General features: G+C 38.7%; 1 protein-coding gene across 1 annotated transcript in view; it reads right to left on the bottom strand.

Moving 5' to 3' along the window:
- NUAK1 (NUAK family kinase 1) overlaps positions 1–22824 on the bottom strand; it is a 66691-nt gene that overhangs the window by 5652 nt on the left and 38215 nt on the right. Inside the window, exons 3-5 of the mRNA XM_072146482.1 lie at positions 17551–17702; positions 15364–15429; positions 879–998 (exon numbers count right to left, since the gene is read on the bottom strand). Of these exons, the coding sequence (XP_072002583.1) occupies positions 879–998; positions 15364–15429; positions 17551–17702 (338 nt within the window). The remainder of the gene's footprint in view (positions 1–878; positions 999–15363; positions 15430–17550; positions 17703–22824) is intronic.

Here is a 22824-nt window from a genome sequence, read left to right as displayed (position 1 = left end):
TCACTTTAGATGAGCCATTTAGATTTTTAATTGGCGGGCCATGTTTTAAATAATAGCTAATAGAGCTCTGTTGGTCATGACAATTAATCCTACAAATCTTATTCTGGCCACCCCTTTATGAATAACAAAAGTTGTGGAATGCTCATCATTAAGCTTTCTATATTTTTTTAGCATAAATACAGAATATTGGTAGAACAATGATACAAAGCTACAGCTCCCCACCTAGACTCAAACTTACTCTCTACCCATCCATTCTCTATGATATGCTTTAACTCCTTTGCTGGTTCCTTATTTATATCACTGGGGTCTAACTAGATTTTCTCCATCTCACTCTCCCTATTGTATAGGCCCTCTGACTATCAGGCATTCTTCTACCTCTAATTTTTCCAATTGTTATAGTTACATTCACAGTTAGAACCAGACACATGTTCTTCCCCTACTGTATGTGCAATTTATATACATGCTTTGCCTTAAGAGGCATTCTACTGTTATTGGTTATGACATTACTAAATAGTTTTACTTTGAAAACTGAGTTGCATCCGTGAAACACAATGGGGGATATTTATCATACGCCGGCGCTTGTGCATTTTCGTAGCGTGGGGCCTCTTGATGTATTGGGCAGGCTGTTGCCAGCAGCAGTGAGTGGGCAGGCGCGGGGACAGTAACGCCCCATGCCGACCCACTCCTGGCCGCACTCCCCCTTCACGCCCCACTGGTATGAAGGTGGCGAATTGGGGCAAATTTTTGCAAGTGCTAATTTCAGGGCCTCAATGCCACTGATTGGCACAGAGGCCCTGATGATTATGCCCCAATTAGTTACTGAACGTTTATAAAAATAATATAGAAAATAAGTATAAAAAATAACCAGCACTCCTTACCTCTGGACCTCGATAGGGCTTTCCGTTTACAATTTCAGGGGAAGCATATAGAGGACTGCCACAAAACGTCTGCAAAAATTTGTCTTTTTGGTAAAGATTTGACAGACCGAAATCTGCGATCTACAAGAAAAAGTCAAAATAGTTAATGCTAACATTTTTCTATGTCTTCATCTAAAAAGCTATCATGTATTTTATAAAATATATTCAACTCCACTATATGCAGTTTGCCAGTGTAGTGTACAGAGTGCGCCAGATTCAGGATTTCTGGTGCACGTTCTTCATGAATCTGGCTCTCCCTGCACCACTCCACTTTTTTTTGGTGCACCTTTAAGATTGGGCGTGCGACACAATAGGGGTCATTTACTAAGGGCCCGATTCGCGGTTTCCCGACGTGTTACCCGAATATTTCCGATTTGCGCCGATTTCCCCTGAAATGCCCCGGAATTTTGGCGCACGCGATCGGATTGTGGCGCATCGCCAGTGGCATGCACGCAACGGAAATCGGGGGGCGTGGCCGAACGAAAACCCGATGGATTCGGAAAAACCGCCGCATTTAAAAAAAAAATCTGTCGCGGAGCTTGCACTTACCTTCACTCGGCCTGGCTCGGTGAACTCCAGCGCCACCTGGTGGACGGCGGAGGAACTACCTTAATGAATCCCGGCCGGACCCGAATCCAGCGCAGAGAACGCGCCGCTGGATTGCGAATGGACCGGGTAAGTAAACCTGCCCCAATCTGTTGGACTTTGCATGTTAAATCTGGCGCATGGCCTGACTGAGCATCGGAATGCCTAATAATTGGTGTTGTATGATGCCTAGTACAGGCGCACCACAAAAGGGTCACGTAAGACACATATGTGGTCTGGATTCTTCTTGAATACCTGTGTAAGAAGTTTGCACTAGAAAGAACGTGCAAAGTCCGACAGAAAACTGGTGCATGGCCCTTAGTTAATGTGCCCCTATTCGTTTTATCAAGTCTCTAGAGCGATTTTGGCTAAAATTGAAATATGAATTTATACTAACCTAAAAACACTGGGGGATTTTTATCATTAGGTCAGGTCCTTGGGACAGTTAAAGTGGCTTTTTGCCCTTGATAAATCTGCAGTGTTCTTATACTACAGGGGTTGTTCGTGACATAAAAAGTCACAAAAAAACATCAAAAGTCACAGCACATAGAGCAGGGTGGGGACTTGAGTCAAACTGCGCCAAAACTTTTAGCTAAATGGAAAGTTGCAATTCCTGCATTCTGTCCTATTGAAAGTTTGATGAATTTGGTGCCAGCAGGGTCTATGTCAAAGTTGTCCTATGTTCATTTGGCGCAATAGAAAGTCACAAAGCACCATTTGCACTACAACTGTGCCATGAAAGTGAATATCTGGAGAGAATGGGTAGGTGGTGCATTCAGTGTCTGGGTTGCAGTCTGTATAGGACCTGAATCCAAAAGTCTTTAACTGTATCAAATCTATCATCTATCATAAATCTGGTGCAGAATAACACCAGTCTTACTTTTAGACAGATTTGATAAATATGCCACAATATCAGTGAAAAGCAAGAGGAATCATACAAAATGTAATATTATACATACTAATCCATAATAAACCTTGATAACATCAAAACAAAGAGCTGAAGACAGAGAGCTGAAAAAGATACTTCCAATGTCCATAAATGTAACAAGCAGTGGGTTGTGAACCCACTCTGCTATCTAACTGGTTTGACATAGGGCCACATAGAGGGCGTTATCTCTAGACCTCTCTGGTATTAACTCTTTTATCCCTTTACAGGGATGTGGACTTTGCTGCGACGAGATCACAAGGACTCTTGTGGTTGTCCCAGTATAGACAACAGCTGGCCCAGCGGGCACAGAGACGTCAGTACATGGTACCAAGTGGTCAGGCAAGGCGGGTAGTCAGTAAAAGTCCATAGTCAAGGCAGAATCCAGAGACATGCAGAGGGTCGTGGCAGGATGCACAGGTTCAAGATACAAGCCAGGGTCGTATACCAGGGAGCGCTGATCAAAACCAAAGTCACAGAACAAGGGCCAAACAAAATAGAAACAAGCATCATACAGCAGGAACTTGACAAACTAGGAACCTTTGCTCAAGTGCGGGTAGCAGGGCACACCTGTAAGGCTGTTGGTGGACCCTGATTGGCTGGGGCACACTGCTGGAACATGCCTTGCTCCTTCATGAAGGAGAGAGAGGTGGCCCCTCGTACCCTAATGGAGCTGGAGATTCGGCAGACGCAGTGGCTGAAGGTAAGCTCGCGATGGGCAATGAGGCCAGGAGGGAACCCATCACCACCATTACAATAGACTAGAAGATAAATGATAAACTACTTATTTCCATGTCATTTAGGATCATTTACATTATTAGAAAACAACTTCCTGTTAATCAAAATGGACTAAGGCACCATGTTTTCCTGACACACTGCTCTGAAAAGACTGGCAGAGTTTCACTCTTATAAACTGAAAACAGAGACTTGTATGGGGCTGTTGCCAAAGGCGTACAGTGTGCTCCAGGAATAAACATATGATTTTAGTTCAGGGTTATTACTGGACAAATCAGACCATTGCTATTCCTATCTGATGTGCGGAGTGCTGGTCCTACCAGTGTGCAAAACAAAATAATGTAATGTTGAATATGTTCACATTAGATGGAATAAATCTACAGAAACAAGTGAATGATCCAGTTTATCTACTAGTCCAGCGCTGCAATAAGTCTTTGAAGGGGAACTTGTTGTGAGTATTAAGGCCCGCAAACTATCGGCAACATGTTAACCTGCCAACCTGTCCTTCATTCTGGGAGGGTGTTAGGGCCATTAACACACAGGGGCAGATTTATCAAGCAGTCTGAAAGTCAGAATATTTCCAGTTGCCCATAGCAACCAATCACAGCTCAGCTTTCATTTCACCAGTGCTCATGAATATTTTAAAGGGGAGCTGTGATTGGTTGCCATGGGCAATTTGAAATATTCTGACTTTCAGACAGCTTGATAAATCTGCCCCACAATGTGAAGTCTATCATTCTGTAGTTACAAACATTTAAGACTGCTGACAATCTTCCAGGAGTGGACACCCTGGCAAATTCACCACAAAGTCAGACTGTGAAACAAATGCAAACAATTCAAGCTAAATCTCAGACTTTAAAGGGGGATTCTCTTTCTTCAATTGCAAGTTATTAAAAAGAAATGTACCTGTGTGAAGATAATTTCCCATAAATGTAGTAATGTTGTCCCTTAGAAACAAGATAGATATAACCACCCCCACACTATGGAAGCAGTGGTCATGCATGCTCTATTGACTATCTGGATTTAGCATTCATTACCACAGGAAGGACATGGGACATGCAGTAAATCCCGGCCATTTCATATGCAAAAAAATTTTGTTTCTTTTTGCAATCACTCCAGCAGAGATGGTTGTATCTAAAGACAACAATCTTGTATCTAAGGTACAACATAACTACATTTATGGGAAATTATCTTCACAAAGGTACATTTTTCCCATATGAAGAAATTCATAAAGAAATGCAGATATATGTCAGATGAATTTAATTAAATGTCAATGCCTAAATGAGAATACCCCTTTAAGCTACAATTAGAAAAAGACTGAACATGAATGGTTTGTTTGGAAGGGATTCCAGACAAAAAAAAAATTTCTAGAAAAAATATCAGCATGGCTCTCATTTGCCAAGTGGAATCTGAACAAACAACAATATTTCTGGAACAAAGTCCTTTGGACAGATGAGATGACACAGGGCGATACGTTTCATGAAAAACAATCACCGCTTAAAAGAACTTACACCTGCTACCTATGTCAAAGCACAGTGGTGGAGGGGTTATGATTTGGACTTCTTTTGCATTCATAGCAATTGGGTTCTTTTCTGTCGCTGAGTTGACTATTAAAATGCAACTCTAATGTTAAAATGATTTTTACAAAACTGTCATAAGTGATTCCTACTTTTTAAACAAACAGTAAAATGCTTATATTGGTGTTACTTGTCTGTAGGCAGCAGTGGTTAGCACTACAGCCTTGCAGTGCTGGGATCCTGGGTTTAAGTCCTATCCAGGTCAACATCTGCAAAGAGATTGTATGTTCTCTCCATGTTTCCTCCAGTTTACTCCCACACTCCAAATCATACTGGTAGGTGGTTTAGATTGTGAGCCCCATGGGGACAGGGATTGATTAGGCGAGTTCTGCAGAATAAGTTGGTGCTATATAAATAAAGGAATTATTAATTATTATCTTTTTAGAGCTATTACATTGTCTGTTCTAAAGTTCTTGTCAAAAATCTTCTTTAGACTAACCTCTTCCTTTACCTGCCCTGGTCAAATTTAGGTTCCCTACAGTTCCCATGATGCCTTATGTTCTCTCATTAAGTAATTTAACATTAAATCAAGTTTGATTCCTATAAGTAAATCCACTGAACACTGCACAGTGTACATACAGTATCTATATGGTGACGAGCAGGACAGCTTTCATTATATGGCGGTGTATGCAGTATGTAATAAATAGTAGAAATCAGCAGTGAAACATAGACTTGGGGGAAGATTGCGGGTTAGGCTTTGGCCTCTTGATGTTTATGGCGGGCACCGTCATGTAGGCTGTTGTCATGAGGTGGCGTCTTTGCTATTGTAATCGAAAATTCATGCACTGGGCAAGAATTTGCGATTCTTTCACTTCTTTTATGCCAGAAAACTGGCATAGAAGCAGTGGTAAATATTGCCCATAAAGTTTATAGTCTTCTTTCACAGCTTCTGTGATGTGCACAAAGTGATGGAAGAACAGAAGGTGGGGAGGGGCTGCAGAAGAGTCTATGACACAGCATGAAAGAAACAGAGAAAGTTTTGCAGAATAACAGACTCGGATTTAGGGACTGATACTGAAGAGGGGCTATCTTTTACCTCACTATTCAGTGTATAAGCTATGATAATTTCTGTTTAAAATAATACAGAACTACAGTAAAATGCTTTTCAGCCTGTCCTGATATTCTCAGCCACACACAGAATGCCATGAATTTTCCTTAATTCTTTATATCAGTTCTCACAGCTGCATTGCAGGAAGTTTCTCACAAGCCTTTAGACGTGTGTCCTGCCCATCACAATGAATCTAGTAAAACATTTACATTGCTAATGAATCTATACTTGTCCCTGACCTTAGTCCAGGGTCTCAATACTCCAAGCATTTTCCTTAAATTGCACACTGTGCTTTCCTTAATAAAAACACAGCGTTTGTAATGGCATGGAATGTATGAACATGAAATGCCAGGTATAAGATATTTGTTTTTTCATGGAGGAGCGGTTTCTACAGCCATGTTTTCACTATGACTGTTCAGGAAAAAAAGTATTTACATTAAAGTCCACTCCCATCCTCACAGACTGATGCTTATCAGAGCTTCCCATTAAACTTGTCAGGCTCCTTGAAATAAGATTAATAGGATTTTGGATTACTTAAAGTCTTGGCATGTAGAACCCAGCAATTTAGTCATTTAAAAAGAGGCAAAAACTTAAGAAGGATTTTGCAGAAATATTATATGTTTAAGTCTATTTTTGGAATATATATACATGTCCTAATGTGCATTTTCTGTTGTAAATTGAAAGCAGCCCAGGAAAGTGAATCTGAGCAGCAGGGTATCAGGGAGAGCTTAGTATCAATTAATTGTTTTAGATATATTTTCAATTTAAAACCTTTTCCAAAATTGTATGTTGCACTCTCAGGCATTGCTCCGTACTTCATTAAAGAATAACTGTAAAGGTTTTTTGTTTTCCACAAATCCATAGCTCTTGGGATGTAAAACAACTTTGCCTATTAACTAAGTTACCTATATGCAGTTTTCTTGCTATCCCCCTCAGATTACGTTAGTGCTGCAATGGCTGCCTCCTCTCCACGTGCTGATAAGCCCTAGAGTCTGTCAGAGAAACAAAGTGTAAACAAGCTAAGGTTTCATGGGAGGGGAGGAGCTGCTGCTCCCTGCTCACAGGGGAGGAGGCCATGTTACAGTGAATGTAGCAGAGCTAGATGTGTATACAGATGTCTCACGCACAGAATAGTGAGGTACAAGATCTCCCCTGTTCTCTATCAGTCCCTCCATTCAAATCTGTGATTCTACAGAACTTTCTCTGTCTCTGCACCTCATGCTGCTCACTTCCCCCACCTTGTCATCGGCAGTATCAGCTCTGTCCAGATAAGCTTTGAACCCCTAGTGCTCACACAGTACAGGCTATAGACTGCATGTAACAGGGTTACTTAATATTTCTTTCACTTACTACATGTGCCCTGCTCCTCCATGTGATGGAAGCTGCCAGGCTGGTCACCATATACATCCTATATGTGCACTGTGCAGTGTTCAGTGGATTTACTTGTGGGAAACTAAATGGATTTACTGCTAAATTACTCTGAGAGAGAACACAAGGCATCATGGGATCTGTGGACAAGCTAACTGGCCTCAGCTTGAGAGCATAGACTGACAGATATTAGTCTCCACTGATATTAGTCACCCACTTCACCTCTGGTGAGAAAGATTTTTGTCACACTTTCAGAACAGAAAAAATGCCATAACTTTGAAAATAAAAGGACGAGCAGCACAAAGTAGGCATCGTTCTGTTTGTTTTCAAAGTGGGAATCACATATAATAATTTGGTAAAATCACTATAGCTTTACAGTTAGGCTCTAAGATTTCTGTTCTGCTAATTGAGGATTTGTAATATACAAAACAATGGGTCTATTTTTCATTACAGTGTCTGCAACGTATGTTTCAAAGAGAACCAGATGTGAACATACCATAAACAGCCTGTTTGACGTCAACCTTTGCATTTGTCAATTTAACAATAAATGAGAAGGCCTTCAGCACCGAAGATATTTTTTTTCAAAATCACTGATAATTATAATAATGATTAATTCCTTTATTTATATAGTGCACACACATTATGCAGTGCTGCACAGAGCTTGTCAAATCGGTCCCTGTCCCCAATGGGGCTCACAACCTAATCAACCTACCAGTATGTTTTGGAGTGTGGGAGGAGCCTGGGGAAACCCACGCAAACACGGAGAGAGACCATACAAACTCTTTGCAGATGTTAACCTGGATAACGATTTTATTATTTGATTCCTGGTCAGTTCATACAGAACATGACAAAACAAAACTTGATGCCCCAACTAAAAAATTAAGAAACATGCTACCATAAGTTTTGGTGGTGCCGGAAAGTGTGGCAATTGGTAAGAAAAATGGTTAAATATTTTCTTTGTAGGCGAAAACTCCCAAAATCCACAGAGGAGCATGAATGGTGTTTCATTTGAGATGATTTTTGTGGTGGATGGGGGAAAGTGTTATGAACATTTTTTTGAATATTATTTAAGAAATTCTACTATGTTTGTAAAGAAACATTGTGCAAAGTGCCCGGTAGTAATTGTGTTACTCCTGGAATATACTTGTTTTCTTCCTCTGTCACACTGGTTGACTTGACCTTGAGTCTGATTTAACAAGTATAAGGAAGGAGATATTTGCATAACTACAGCTATGCCAAAAACAAACTACTGCACCACTTTTGTCATTTGTGACTCAGGAATTTCTAACAATGAGGTCTTTTGGAATGTACAAGTCAGAAATGTTCTCATTCTGCATTTTTGCATATTGAGCTGAAAATTATGCAAAGTGGTCTTTGTTTACAAGCACACAATCTGTAAGACTGTTTAAGTCTCTAAAAGTCAATTTCTTTTTATATAAAAACAAGGTCACTGAAGGTTAATAACGTGCAAATGGCACATTGAAAATCCAATGTTGCGACAAAAAGAGTACAACCCAATTCAAACATTGAAAGCTGAATCGATGTCTGATTTATGATTGTTCTCTTTATACAATGATGTCTGCGGGATGGTGGACTATATACAGTAATGTGTGCTCAATGGTTAACGTATACTGGATGGCTGACTCTACACAATGATGTATACTGGATGGCTGATTATATACAATGATGTATGGTGGATGGCTGACTCTACACAATGATGTATACTGGATGGCTGACTATACACAATGATGTATACTGGATGGCTGACTCTACACAATAATGTATGGTGGATGGCTAACTATACACAATGATGAATACTGGATGGCTGATTATATACAATGATGTGTTCTGGATGGCTGACTACATACAATGATGCATGGTGGATGGCTTACTATATACAATGATGTATGGTGGTTGGCGGACTATACACAACGATTTATACTGGATGGCTGACTATACACAATGATGTATACTGGATGGCTGACTCTACACAATAATGTATGGTGGATGGCTAACTATACACAATGATGTATACTGGATGGCTGATTATATACAATGATGTGTTCTGGATGGCTGACTACATACAATGATGCATGGTGAATGGCTTACTATATACAATGATGTATGGTGGTTGGCGGACTATACACAACGATTTATACTGGATGGCTGACTCTACACAATGATGTATACTGGATGGCTGACTCTACACAATGATGTATACTGGATGGCTGACTATACACAATTATGTATACTGGATGGCTGACTATATAAAATGATGTATACTGGATGGCTGACTCTACACAATGATGTATACTGGATGGCTGACTATACACAATTATGTATACTGGATGGCTGACTATATAAAATGATGTATACTGGATGGCTGACTCTACACAATGATGTATGGTGGATGGCTAACTATACACAATGATGTATACTGGATGGCTGATTATATACAATGATGTGTTCTGGATGGCTGACTATATACAATGATGTATGGTGGATGGCTTACTATATACAATGATGTATGATGGATGGCTGACTATACACAATGATGCATGCTGGATGACTCACTATATACAATGATGTGTGTTGGATGGCTGACTACATACAATAATGTGTGCTGGATGGCTGACTATATACAGTAATATATACTGGATGCCTGACTATATACAATGATATATACTGGATGGCTGACTATATACAATGATGTGTGCTGGATGGCTGACTCTACACCATGATGTGCGCTGGATGGCTGACTATATACAATAATGTATGCTGGATGGCTGACTATATACAATGATGTGCGCTGGATGGCTCACTATATACAGTGATGTATGGTGGATGGCTGACTATATACAATGATGTGTGCTGGATGGCAGACTATAAACAATGATGTGTGCTGGGAGGCTGACTATATGCAATTATGTATGCTGGATGGCTGACTATATACAATGATGTACGCTGGATGGCTCACTATATACAGTGATGTATGGAGGATGGCTGACTATATACAATGATGTGTGCTGGATGGCAGACTATAAACAATGATGTGTGCTGGGAGGCTGACTATATACAATGATGTGTGCTGGATGGCTAACTATATATAATGATGTGTGCTGGATGGCTGACAATATACAATGATGTATACTGGATGGCTGACTAGATACAATGATGTGTGCTGGATGGCAGCCTATATTCCATCATGTGTGCTGGATGGCTAACTATATACAATGATGTGTGCTGGATGGCTGACTTTATACAATGATGTGTTCTGGATGGCTGACTATATACCATGATGTGTGCTGGATGGCTGATCATATACAATGATGTGTGCTGGATGGCTGACTATATACAATGATGTGTGCTGGATGGCTATCTATATACAATGATGTGTGCTGGATGGCTGACTATATACAGTGATGTATGGTGGATGGCTGACTATATACCATGATGTGTGCTGGATGGCTGACTATATACAATGATGTGTGCTGGATGGCTGACTATATACAATGATGTGTGCTGGATGGCTATCGATATACAGTGATGTGTACTGGATGGCTGACTATATACAGTGATGTATGGTGGATGGCTGACTATATACAGTGATGTGTGCGGGATGGCTGACAATATACAATGATGTGTGCTGGATGGCTGACTATATACAATGATGTGTGCTGGATGTCTATCTATATACAGTGATGTGTGCTGGATGGCTGACTATATACAGTGATGTATGGTGGATGTCTGACTATATACCATGATGTATGCTGGGTGGCTGACTATATACAATGATATATGCTGTATGGTGAACTATTTACAGTAATGTGTGTTTGATGATTATTCTCTGCCTCTATGTATGGCAATTTATTACATCTATATATGGTTATGTGTGCTGGATGTTAAATATTGACTTCTGTATACAGTGTTGTGTGCTAGATGATGGTTTTTGATCTCTGTATACTGTGAAGTGTGCTGGAGGATTGCTATTTATCTCTATGTACAGTGATGTGCACAGGATGGTTGTTCTTTACCTTTATCTACAATCATGTGCACTATATGGGTGTACTATTACCTCTATATACACTAATGTATGCTGGGTGATTATTTTTAGCTCTATACATGGCAATATGTGCAGGTTGGTAGTTTCATTACATACAGAGATGTGTGCTGGATAATTGCTCTTTACCTCCATATAGGGCAATGTGTGCCGTTTGGTTCTTTCTTACCTCTCTCTGTATATTGGTTAACATGAGATTAATATGATGTAGAGGTAAAACGATTAGGTAATTGCTGGCAGTGGGATGAGAAGGCAGATGATGTGTGTACAGTACGTGCTGCTTGTACAAGGGGTGTGGGTGGTACTCTTGTACTTGGCTGCTGGCATGGGAGTACGAGGTTCAGGATGAACACGGCATGTTTTTACATGATTACACATAAATGCCAATTTTTGATTTTGAGTGATATATGGGTATCACGTAATACATAAGCACAACTACGAGCTTGACAATACAGGGGGTTCTGTGTAAGGGTCTTGACTCCACCTAACTTGTTTCTAAATGTTCCAGTTTGGAAGATGCTATACAACAGAGGATTTAAAAGAATTAAAATGTATGGACATTTTCCAAATGAAGTAATAATATCCATCATAACAGCAAAACTCACATGTAAAAGCATGTATAGAGAAGAGAACTTAGCTGACTTACTACAGGTAGAAAAGTTGCATCCAAGACTTTTATAGGATTTCATGACCCAAACTGTGCACAAAAAACCCAGTTTGGTCTTGTTAAAAAAACACACAAATAAATGAGTTTTCAAATAAGATAATATATGGCTTTTAGATGAAAATCTAGAGGGTTATTTTATGTTTGCTAGGTTTGACCAAGACGAAGACAAATCTTGAACTGTCCCTCAATTTTTTAGGCATATAGCAATTCTATAGGAGATGAGGTTCATAACCATGAACTTACACGGCAGTACATTGAACATGCAAAACAGAAAGGAATGAGCAGAGCAGAATACATCAGGTTTCCTTTGCAAGCGGTTTCTCATCTGCTGGAACAATGTTCAGGCATGTTGTTGAATCGGGATAACCCCCATACATATTAGTCAGCCAATCCAATGAAATAGTAGGGCATACCCAACTAACATTACTTATATGAATGGGTACCCATTATATTCAAAATGATCTAGTTAAAATACATGACTTTATATAAATAAAAACTAAAGGGACCATTCATCCAGGTATATAATCTGCTCATAGTATGTTGTTTACTTAAGTTTACTGTATATTAACCCCTTAACGCTGAAGCCACTTTTCACCTTCCTGACACGGCCCATTTTTTCAAATCTGCCCTGTGTCACTATAAGTGGTTATAACTTCGGAACGCTTTAACATATCCAAGTGATTTTAAAATTGTTTTCTCGTGACACATCGTACTTCAGGTTATTTGAAAAATTTTGGTGGTATGTTTTGCATTTATTTATGAGAAAATCAGATATTTGGTGAAAATTTGGAAAAATGTTTGATTTTTGAACTTCAAAATGTTCTACTTTTTCCATACATAGTCATAACCGCAAAAAAATGTAATAACTAACATTCACTAAATGTCTAATTTATGTGGACATGGTTTTTTATGCATACTCTTATTTTTGTAGGATGTTATTGGCCTTTGAATGTTAGGTGCGATTTTTCACATTTTCATAAAAAACGCAAAATCCTGCTATTGAGGGACCTGCTCTGGTTTCAAATCACTTTGAGAGACCTAAATAAAAGTAACAAAAGAAAAAGAGAAAAAGCCAGCTCATCAGTAGTTCCTCTCTTGCAGACCTCCAAGGTGCACGGATAGACGTGTAAGCCCACACGAGTATAGAAAGCTCAAGTGAATGCAGATTCCAGCACGATCACGGAGGACGCTAGTAGTAGTTCAACAGTTTTATTTCATGGGTAAAAAGTCACAAAACATGCAGCACATGGACATAAAAAATGACCTACGCGTTTCGTCTGGTTAAGACTTAATCATGGACCATGATTAAGTCTTAACCAGACGAAACGCGTAGGTCATTTTTTATGTCCATGTGCTGCATGTTTTGTGACTTTTTACCCATGAAATAAAACTGTTGAACTACTACTAGCGTCCTCCGTGATCGTGCTGGAATCTGCATTCACTTGAGCTAAATAAAAGTAAACCCCATAAATTACCCCATTATAGAAACTACGCCCCTCAACGTACGTGAAACAACTTTTATGAAGTTTGTTAACCCTTTAATTGTTTTACAGGGGTTAAAACAAAATCGGATGCAATTTTGGAAGTTAAATTTTTTTGGCTAAATTAATATGTTTTTCAAAAAATGTACAAATTCTCAGTGGATAAAATACCAAAACGTTCCACAAAATTTGACACCCAATCTCTTCCGTGTATAATAATACCCCATATGTGGTGGTAACCTGCTGTATGGGCACACGCCAGGGCATCGAAGGGAGCTGCGCCATTCAGAGCAGATTATGCATTGTCAATTTTTATTGGCTATACAATCTTTATTTTTTGGGCAATTTGGTCATATAAGGGCTTATTTTCTGCGACATGAGATGCACTTTACAAATATTTCATTTTAGTGGGTCATTAGCTTATTGATGAGATTTTATTAACTCTTAAATGTATGGGTGAAAAGAAAATTGTCAATTTTGGTTTACTTTCTTTTCGTATTTTTTGGGGGTTGTACACCATGCACTAAAAATATTATATTATCTTCATTCTATAGGTCACTACGATTACGGTGATACCTCATTTATATAGTTTTTCATTTATTTTTACAATTTTACTAGATAAATACTAATATAGAGGAAATCTCATTTGTTTTTGCATCGCCATCTTTTCGGAGACGTAACTTTAATATTTTTTGGTTGACAGAGCTAGTTTAGGGCTAGTTGAGTTGTTCTTTTCAGTGGTACCATTTTTGCTCACATAACTTTTTTTGATCACTTTTTAGAACATTTTTGTGTAGAGATTTTATGAAAAATTTACATTTTTGGGTTTTTCTTCGGGTATTGTTTTTACGGCGTTCACCGAGCGGGTCCAATAATGTTTCTGAGTTATTCTACGGATTGTTACGGATGCGGCGATACCAAATATGTGGGGTTTTTTGGCGATTTTGTGTTTTTTTCACTTTATTGCATGTGTATAGGGAATATTTGTGTTTAGGTTTTTACCATTTTTATTAACTTTTACAGGTTAGCTTGAACAAGTGATCCACTGTGCATGCTCAGTGTGTTACAGCCGGGTCCTGTCAGAAGGCAGGGACCCGGCTACAGGAAGGAGGATCGCGCAGCCCCGGGCACCGGCAGTCCCGGGGTTGCGATCGGAGCAGCGAACCCCCCCGGTAAGCGCCGCGGAGGGGGGGGGGGTCCGATTCTTCTGAAATGCCCCTTGCACGCTGCGGTCAGCGCGACCGCGGCGTGTTAGGGGTTAACACCCGCCACTGGAAACTACACGTTCCATGATCCTTTAGTTCTCAGTAACTCCTCCTCCCTCCTATGCTCTGCTCACAGTGATGATATATAACAGACTGTCTTGCCCTGTTACCATAGTAATGATGTGTAACTACCATCACCACAACAACGGCCATACTGTATGCACTGCAACCAACCCACTACAGCCAAACTTAGTGCTGATCACATGACCTGCCTTGGCAGGTGGAGAACATGTGATGTGGACATGTGACCAGTGGCCATCTTCTGTCCTGTGTATGCTCTTCAACGGACCGTGCAGAGGAAATTAACGGACTGATTAAAGGGCCAGTAGCATTTTAATTCTCCATCATAGTCTATGTCATCAGCATTTTCTGCTAAGGGGAGCAAAATTTTAAATAACAACTAATTACACAGTAGCTTATATTTTGAGTACCCATTTGTATATAAATTATGCTCATTCCTGGAATACCCCTTTAAGTGTTCATCTGGAATATGAAATCTTCATGTCTGCTCATAATATAACCATTCACCCTGAAAGGTTTGAATGGTTGATTACTGTTGCATGTAAAATGACCTCAAGATGTTAAAGGGTAATATTGTTGGAAGGAAATAATCTCTTCCATTGACAAATCAGTAGATGCTGTAATAAAAGACCAACAAAACGGGTCTGTCCCAATTCGCACTTCAATGTTTCTCCAATTTTGGCAGATTGTTATGGCGAAATAATTCTTTCTTACCTTAATGTTACCATTTTCATCCAGCAGGATGTTCTCCAGCTTGAGATCCCTGTGCACAACGCCATTCTGGAAAATAAAAAAATATGAAATTGAATATAGAAGATATAAATATATGACATAAAGAAATAATGATTTGCATAATATTTACCAAATGAGATTACGCTTTGCCATTACTAGCAGCAGGCTATCTATTAGTCACTCGCTATGCAGCTAAGACAAGAATGAGAGGAATCCATCCTCCTACAAAGTATATGAAACAACAGAAGATTCTTCTGGTACCTTAGTTCAACTCCCCTGGTCTGTAGTGTGCAGGAGTAATATAATCTGAAGCTTAGTGCCAAGATCTGGAAGTGCAAGTCTAATTCCATTTGGGTGCCTCTCAGATATGCAATAAACATTTCACAAAGATATGCTTTGATTATGGAGGAAAAATGTGTTCTAGCTGTGGTTAAGCTTCCTCGAGCTTTAGCACATAAGAATCTTAGCCCTGCAAGGAGAAGTGTCTTGTGGTGTTTAGTCTGAGTGCTAGACAGCAGGAAGGATCTTCTATAAAAAGAATAGCGGAAAGATAGTCATGTAAACTGTTTGTGTGACGAAACAAATAAGATCTTGTTTCACTGGAATTGGAATATGTGAAATAAAAGGCCAATGACCCAAATTTAAAAAAAAACGCCAAATTATGAATGTAAACTCTCTGATGCCTTAAAGGGGTTGTCCACTTTCAACAAATAATTGATATTGTTTGTGAAATGCAAAATTATACAATTTTCCAATAACCTTTTCTAGATATATGATTGCTGTTATTCCACAGGAAGAGGGTCATTTATCTTTATTTATCTTAGTCAAGACATTTGTGTGTCTTTATTTGTTTTTTTTTCTTCTTCAGGATTTAGACTTTTAGACTTGTTTGATTTATCTTACTGCAAAACATTTGGAATTTTAGTTTTGCAACATTTTTTTTTTAATCACACAATCTTAGACTACCTTTACCATTATATTACTTACTTTTTCATGCGTCCAGATCTGGATTTTAAATATATATTAAGTTCAACATTGAAAAGGATGCGGTGAACTTAGGTGGGTGAGTGAAAAAGTTTAAAAAATGTACCCTAACTCCTAAGATAAATGACCCCCAAAGTATCATTGTAACCAGAACATGCTCAAGATGTGCTAAAGTTAGAATGGGGTTCCAGAAGGTGAGGGTTGAGGCCTATTATATTTAATCTCTTTATAAATTGAAATAGAAAATAAAGTATCTGTGTTTGCAGATGATATAAAAATTTGTAGAACACTTGCTGAAAATTACAGAAAAACTTATATAAGCTGACAAGTACATGGCACTTGCATATACTGTAAAACAGGGCTGTCTGTAGCCTTGTATGGTCAAATCTGTTGACAGAATCCATTTAGTGTGCGAGTTGTAGGGCGTATGAAATTAGAAAAAAGTATAGCTTCAGGAAAGTGAATGTGTCTGAGCATTACCCTTCTCCATAATCTTCCACAAGCTTCTTGACTATTAGCTAGAAGGTGACGGTTATATAATATGTATGTTCGGCTCCGCAGGATTTCTACATGTTAGGTTTGAGGCACTCGCCATAAACTGTAGACTGCGTTTTTCTGTAATTTTCCACTTTCTCACCATAAATTGCCTTTACAGTACCATGAAATATGTTTCTACATTTGCAGTTCTTTCCATTTTTCATGGCCATAAAATACTAAGCCTTTGTAAATTCAAAGCCTATTCCTGAAAGGTCAGCAGGATCTGAAAGGCTTCTTATCTGCACAAATATTTGCACAGTGAAAACATCCATGAATTTTGTATGTGTGTGATATTTTCAATGTTTGCATGGCCTGTCGAGACACTAAAAATACATTCAGCCCACTTATCTGCTATAGCTCCTGTTCCATCTACACTGAGAGAGGTTTATTCACTTCTTTATGTGTTACAAGGGCCTGTGGTTCTTAGCAGAACAACACATTACTGACCGCCTTGGCACAGTAGAGGCTTGACTAGAGTGATAATAATACACAGCACATGGTGTGCAACATGATATGTGGAATATAGCAACATAACCTCATGCTCAAGCGCTGAGCATAAATCACCATTTACGGCAATGTTAATCCAAAACCACCATATCTACAGCCAAAAATTAAGCCTGGCAAATCCCAACATGTTACCTTCCTTACCTTATGACAGTAGTGCACGGCAGACACAATCTGACGAAAGAAATGCCTTGTTTCCCTTTCACTCAGTCTTCTCCTCTCGCTGATGTAATCATATAGTTCGCCTTTGCTTGCATATTCCATGATGATCACTATCTTATCTTTATTCTCAAACACTGCATGAAAAACAGTGATGTCAACATGCAAGTTCCAACACAATGCAACTCACAAGAACACAAATTCAACCATTACATGCCCACAAGTACATCAACACAAGTTACACAAAAGTTATCACTTACATAACACAATAAATGTTCCAGCATGTTCTTATGTAGAAAACGATAACTGAATGCAAACAACAACTTATAAAACCTTTAGATGTTTCTTCTGTAAAGCCACTATATGATACAAGATCACTATAAACCCACAGAAAACAGAGCATTCCGGTAATTCTAGAAATGCTTTCATCTGTAGGATGTTCTGCAGTTTTATCACTCTTTCTATATATAGAAATGTCTTACATAGATTACAATTTTATTAAAAATGCATAAAATTGTTTATGATAATATCCACAGACATGAAATAAAAAGATGTCTTTAACTTATAGAGGCTCTTGTACAGAGAATAACCTTCTTAGTTTCCATTCAGGACATGTTAGTCCTATGCTTCTAGACCAACAATACTCTGCAATTAAAACTTAGACATAAGAAAAACTTTATCCAATGAAAAGAAAGAGAATATGCTTAAAAATAAAATTAAGTTGAATTTAAGCTGTATGCAATAACCAATCTCTATTAAGGTGGCCATCAATAGCTATTGGCTGAAGACTAGTATTGAGTGAACCCAGACCGCAAGCAGTAACCTCCCCAATCGGTGCTGGGGGTGTCACTGCCGAGTTTGGCAGCAGCATATAAGCACTTGACACCTACTATCGATGCCAGCACCGATCACTGGCGATAATAGTACAGGGGTTGAGCTGCACTTGGCCCTGAACTTCTAATGAATTTCAAGGTTAGAATTCAGGGGACTAACCTGCAAAGTTTGGCAACCAGCTCAACACTTCGGAAAACAAATTTATAGCTACCCTTACTGATTTTTCCATATGAACGCACCCTTAATTTGTTAAAGTGTATGTTCTGAGAGGTAGTAAGACACTGACATACACCTCTGATGGTGGGTTTTTCCCTTATCTACAAAGGATCTGCGATGCTGAAATTCAATATGACCAATCCTTTTTCTTCCAATGTAGGCAGGCATAAAAAACAATATAAATGGACAAGTTCAGCCAGCCTTAGTCTGATGCAATTAATACCTTTAATTTGTGAAACAATCTGTCTACAATCTGAGATTTGATACTTATCCCATCATTGTTTGGCTGGAGTGGCAGGAGTGTATGGTTCTTGTTGGCTACAACTGGATAAAAGAACATACAGTTCTGCAAAGGGAACTTCAGAATGTTGTAATACGACCCACGTATGTACTTTTTTTTTGCATTTATGATTGTGGTGGCCCATATTTAATGGGAGTACCTGTCCTTGTCATCTGCTGGTAGCATGCTGTAAAGCAATTCCCTGTGGTTCCCAAAATTCTTTTATTATTTTTATCTATTATGCTTTTTCCAGGATATTCCTAGTTTAATCTATAAGCAAATGAGTTAGTTGGTGCTCCAAGGTCATGTCCACAGCACCCAGAGAAATGTTATTCTCACTTAAATCACTTCCCTCTCCTATGAGTGTTGCCCCATGCTTGTCACAGACTACTTATCTACTGGAGAGGACAGTGGTTCAGACAGGAATGGCAGTGCTCTAGGTGCTAAGAACCCAACTACCTCATTAGCATATGAGAATTGGCATATTGGACAGAAATTTTTCGGTTTCGGTATTTTTGAAATCTCAGTGCATTTCTCCATAATATGCTGACAACAGATCATAATACTTGGGGAGTTGGATGACACTTTCTAATTACAGTTACCTCATTTATTTTCCTATCATTATTATACAAGATGACGTAATCTACACAATAGTCTATGTAACTATGACTGTTTTCTCCTAACTTCTGAATGACATAATATTGACTGTACAAAAATATATTGCACAGGTGCAGGAAGTAATACTAAAGTACGTAAAGGAGTCTGGACCGAGTGTGTGAAATTTTGCTAGTATGTTACTGTTGCTAACACACTGATAGACCAGTGTAAAATATGTCACCTATGTGTGCTGAGAAATGTACACAACTGCACATTCCTACTTTCTGGTAAACAGCGCACCTTTTCTCCAGACCACAATCCAATATACTACTGTGTTTCCAAGAAAATAAGACAGCGTCTTATATTAAAGGGGTTTTCCCACAAACAAAAGTTAGGCCCTATCCACGGGATACAACCTAAATTGCTGATCATTGGGATCTCAGTGCGGAGACTCCACACAGATCATGAAATGAGGGGTCCGATCTCCCTCAGCTCCATAGAGATCAATGCAGCAGAGCGGTCATGCACGTCCGTCTGCTCCATTAGTCTGATGGAGCGACGAGGGGTCGGACGGATCCCTCGTTTTCATGATCTCTGGGAGTCTCATTACTGAGTAATACTAGTAATACTACTGTATGGTGTGGGGGGAGGTATAGCAATGACTGACGCTAGATCTTATTTTGAGAGGAGGACTTATATTTCTAAGCTTGAACAAAATTGTACTAGGTCTTATTTTCAGGGATGTCTTATTTTAGGGAAAACAGGGTGTCTAGATTTGTTCTATCCATTTTCTTCCAAAGAAAGACTGATTTACTCATTGGAATAATGCAATTTTTCTTGTCTTCCTGAAATGAAAACTTTTGTTTCGTTACAATTATTATAATTACAAGAAGGAGGGAAAATTCTGTATTTAGATCCTAGCATAATTCATTAACTATTAACTCTAGTGGATATATATGGTGACCTGTTATAGGACAATGAGCAATATGCCTCAAATATGTCCTCTATACTGTTAGATTTTCCCCTAAAATAGGACATCCCCCAAAAATAAGACCTAGTACAATTTTGTTCAATCTTAGAAATATAAGGCCTCCACTGAAAATAAGACCTAGCGGCAGACATTGCTACATCTCACCCCATCCGTACATTAGTATTAGTAGATTTTTTTAAATGCTGAAGAAGGTTGTGACACAGATGACGGAATAAAATTACTGACTGTTGCAGGACAAATACGCTACAAGCTGCTACATGGACATGAATTGGTCATTTAAGGAAACTGCTATTGCTAAACATGAGAGATTGGGGCCAAATATTCCAATAGTTTGGAGAGTTATAAGGATGCTTAAGAAGTTGATTTTTTTGTTCACCAATAAATGTAAATTATTGTTCATGGAAAAGCAAGACATCCCCTGAAAATAAGACCTAGTGCCTCTTAAGGAGCAAAAATGTATATATCACACTGTCTTATTTTCGGGTAAACAGGGCATCACGATATCTGTATGGGGTTCTTATTTTCTGCAGGTATTCCAGTGAGAGTTGAAGGAATTAATGTGAGGGGTGATCGTTATTCTGTATAACACTGCAGAGCTATACAAGTAGAGGATAATAAGCATACAAAAAACACTTTTTATATATATGCATACACTATATCTAGTGATAAACATTTTGTGGTCATTTTTTAAAGAAATCAGCAAATTTAAAAAGACTGAGAAATCAGATATTCATAGATATCATTTTTTAAAGAAATCAGCAAATTTAAAAAGACTGAGAAATCAGATATTCGTAGTTATCATATCCCCTCTTATATCCATTGTTTGTCTTGGATGACATGCCAAAATCTGTTTTACGCTCACACCCATGTACTACCAGCCAAGTGGATCTGATAGAGAAAGGAAGGAAGCTGAAGCATGCATGTACCCTACCCTGAAGGACCAGCATGTCCTCTCCTGTGAATCCCAACTGTGTAATCCTCATTAAAGGAAAGGCTTCTGAAAGCAGAAGAAGCTGTCTCAGGACGGATTACTTGATCCATAACGTTCTCCAAAAAATGAGCGCATCATTTTTTTTTACTGCAGGGATAATGAGTTTCCCAGGCACATGTCTTCTAATTTTGTTTATTACTGGTGAGGTGCCAGTGGGAAACATGGTTTGCCTCAGCAAAGGGATAGACACTGTATAAAGTATGTTACATTACAATACTATATTTAGTACATTATTGCTGGGTCAAGATACCTTACTAAAAAAATATTAATTGTGGTGTCAAAAAAAAAATTGCATGGTCCACAGAAACCATAGAAATTATGGTCGGAAGAAATGCTAGCCAGTTTTCTTTCATAAGTTTACAATCTACAGTGAATGGTAAAATGTTTATAAAGAACCGCACATAATTATTTCCGTTTTCAGCTGCTTAATGCGTCCAAATGGAAACTTCACTCCGGTAACACAATGCTCAGGTTTTTTTTCCATGTATTTTATTATGGACAACAATGTGGTTTTGTAGATAACAAATGATGCTTTTATTCCACATGTCTTAATGGTAAGAACACACAAAAGCTAAAGTAGTACATATAATGTTCAGCATTCACAACTGCAAGGCTTTCAGTTTTCCATGTTTAAAGAGGAAAATAAATCTGGTTAATAAGAAGAAAATGTGGAAGAATGTTTTACTGGCAAAGAAAACCTCATGCTCATATGAGCATTTGCCTACAGAACTCTGGAAATAAGATTCTCTTTTGACACATTCTTAAAGGAAATCAACCACATGGGTGCAATTCTTCAAAACCAAGCACACTTACAATATGGAGTGTGCCTCATGAAACAGAATCTGTTCTTCTTTTGTTTCTAATAGCTTAGTTTTTGAGAAAAATGTCTATTAAAATTATGCAAATGAGCCATAGGGACTCTTGGCTATGTCTCGTCTGCTAATTATTCATGCAACACATCACAGATCTACACTACTAGCAATTATTCATGTGTCCATTCAGGAAGAAAAATTGGCAGACAATGATGCTAGAAGAGGCCTCTGTGAGGTAGCCAGGAGCCCCAGAGGCTCATTTGCATGATTTCAAAAGATGTTTTTCTCAAAAACTAAGCTATTAGAAGAAAAAAAGAAGTACAGATCCCAGTTTATCAGGCACACACCAGCATGTAAGTGTGCTTGGTTTAGAAGCACTGCAGCCACGTGGTAGCCAAGAAATGTGACAATAGGACATTTTTGGCAATAGACTTTTAAGTACACAGGAGATGGCAAAATATATCTTGTAAAGTAGGAAAATAAGAAAGACCCATTTTTAGTTGGAAAAAAGCACCAACTGAGTCTGCAGGACTCCACT

This window comes from Engystomops pustulosus, chromosome 4 (assembly GCF_040894005.1).
Source record: "Engystomops pustulosus chromosome 4, aEngPut4.maternal, whole genome shotgun sequence".
Classification (NCBI taxonomy): domain Eukaryota; kingdom Metazoa; phylum Chordata; class Amphibia; order Anura; family Leptodactylidae; genus Engystomops; species Engystomops pustulosus.
This window is presented reverse-complemented; position numbering and strand designations above follow the sequence as displayed.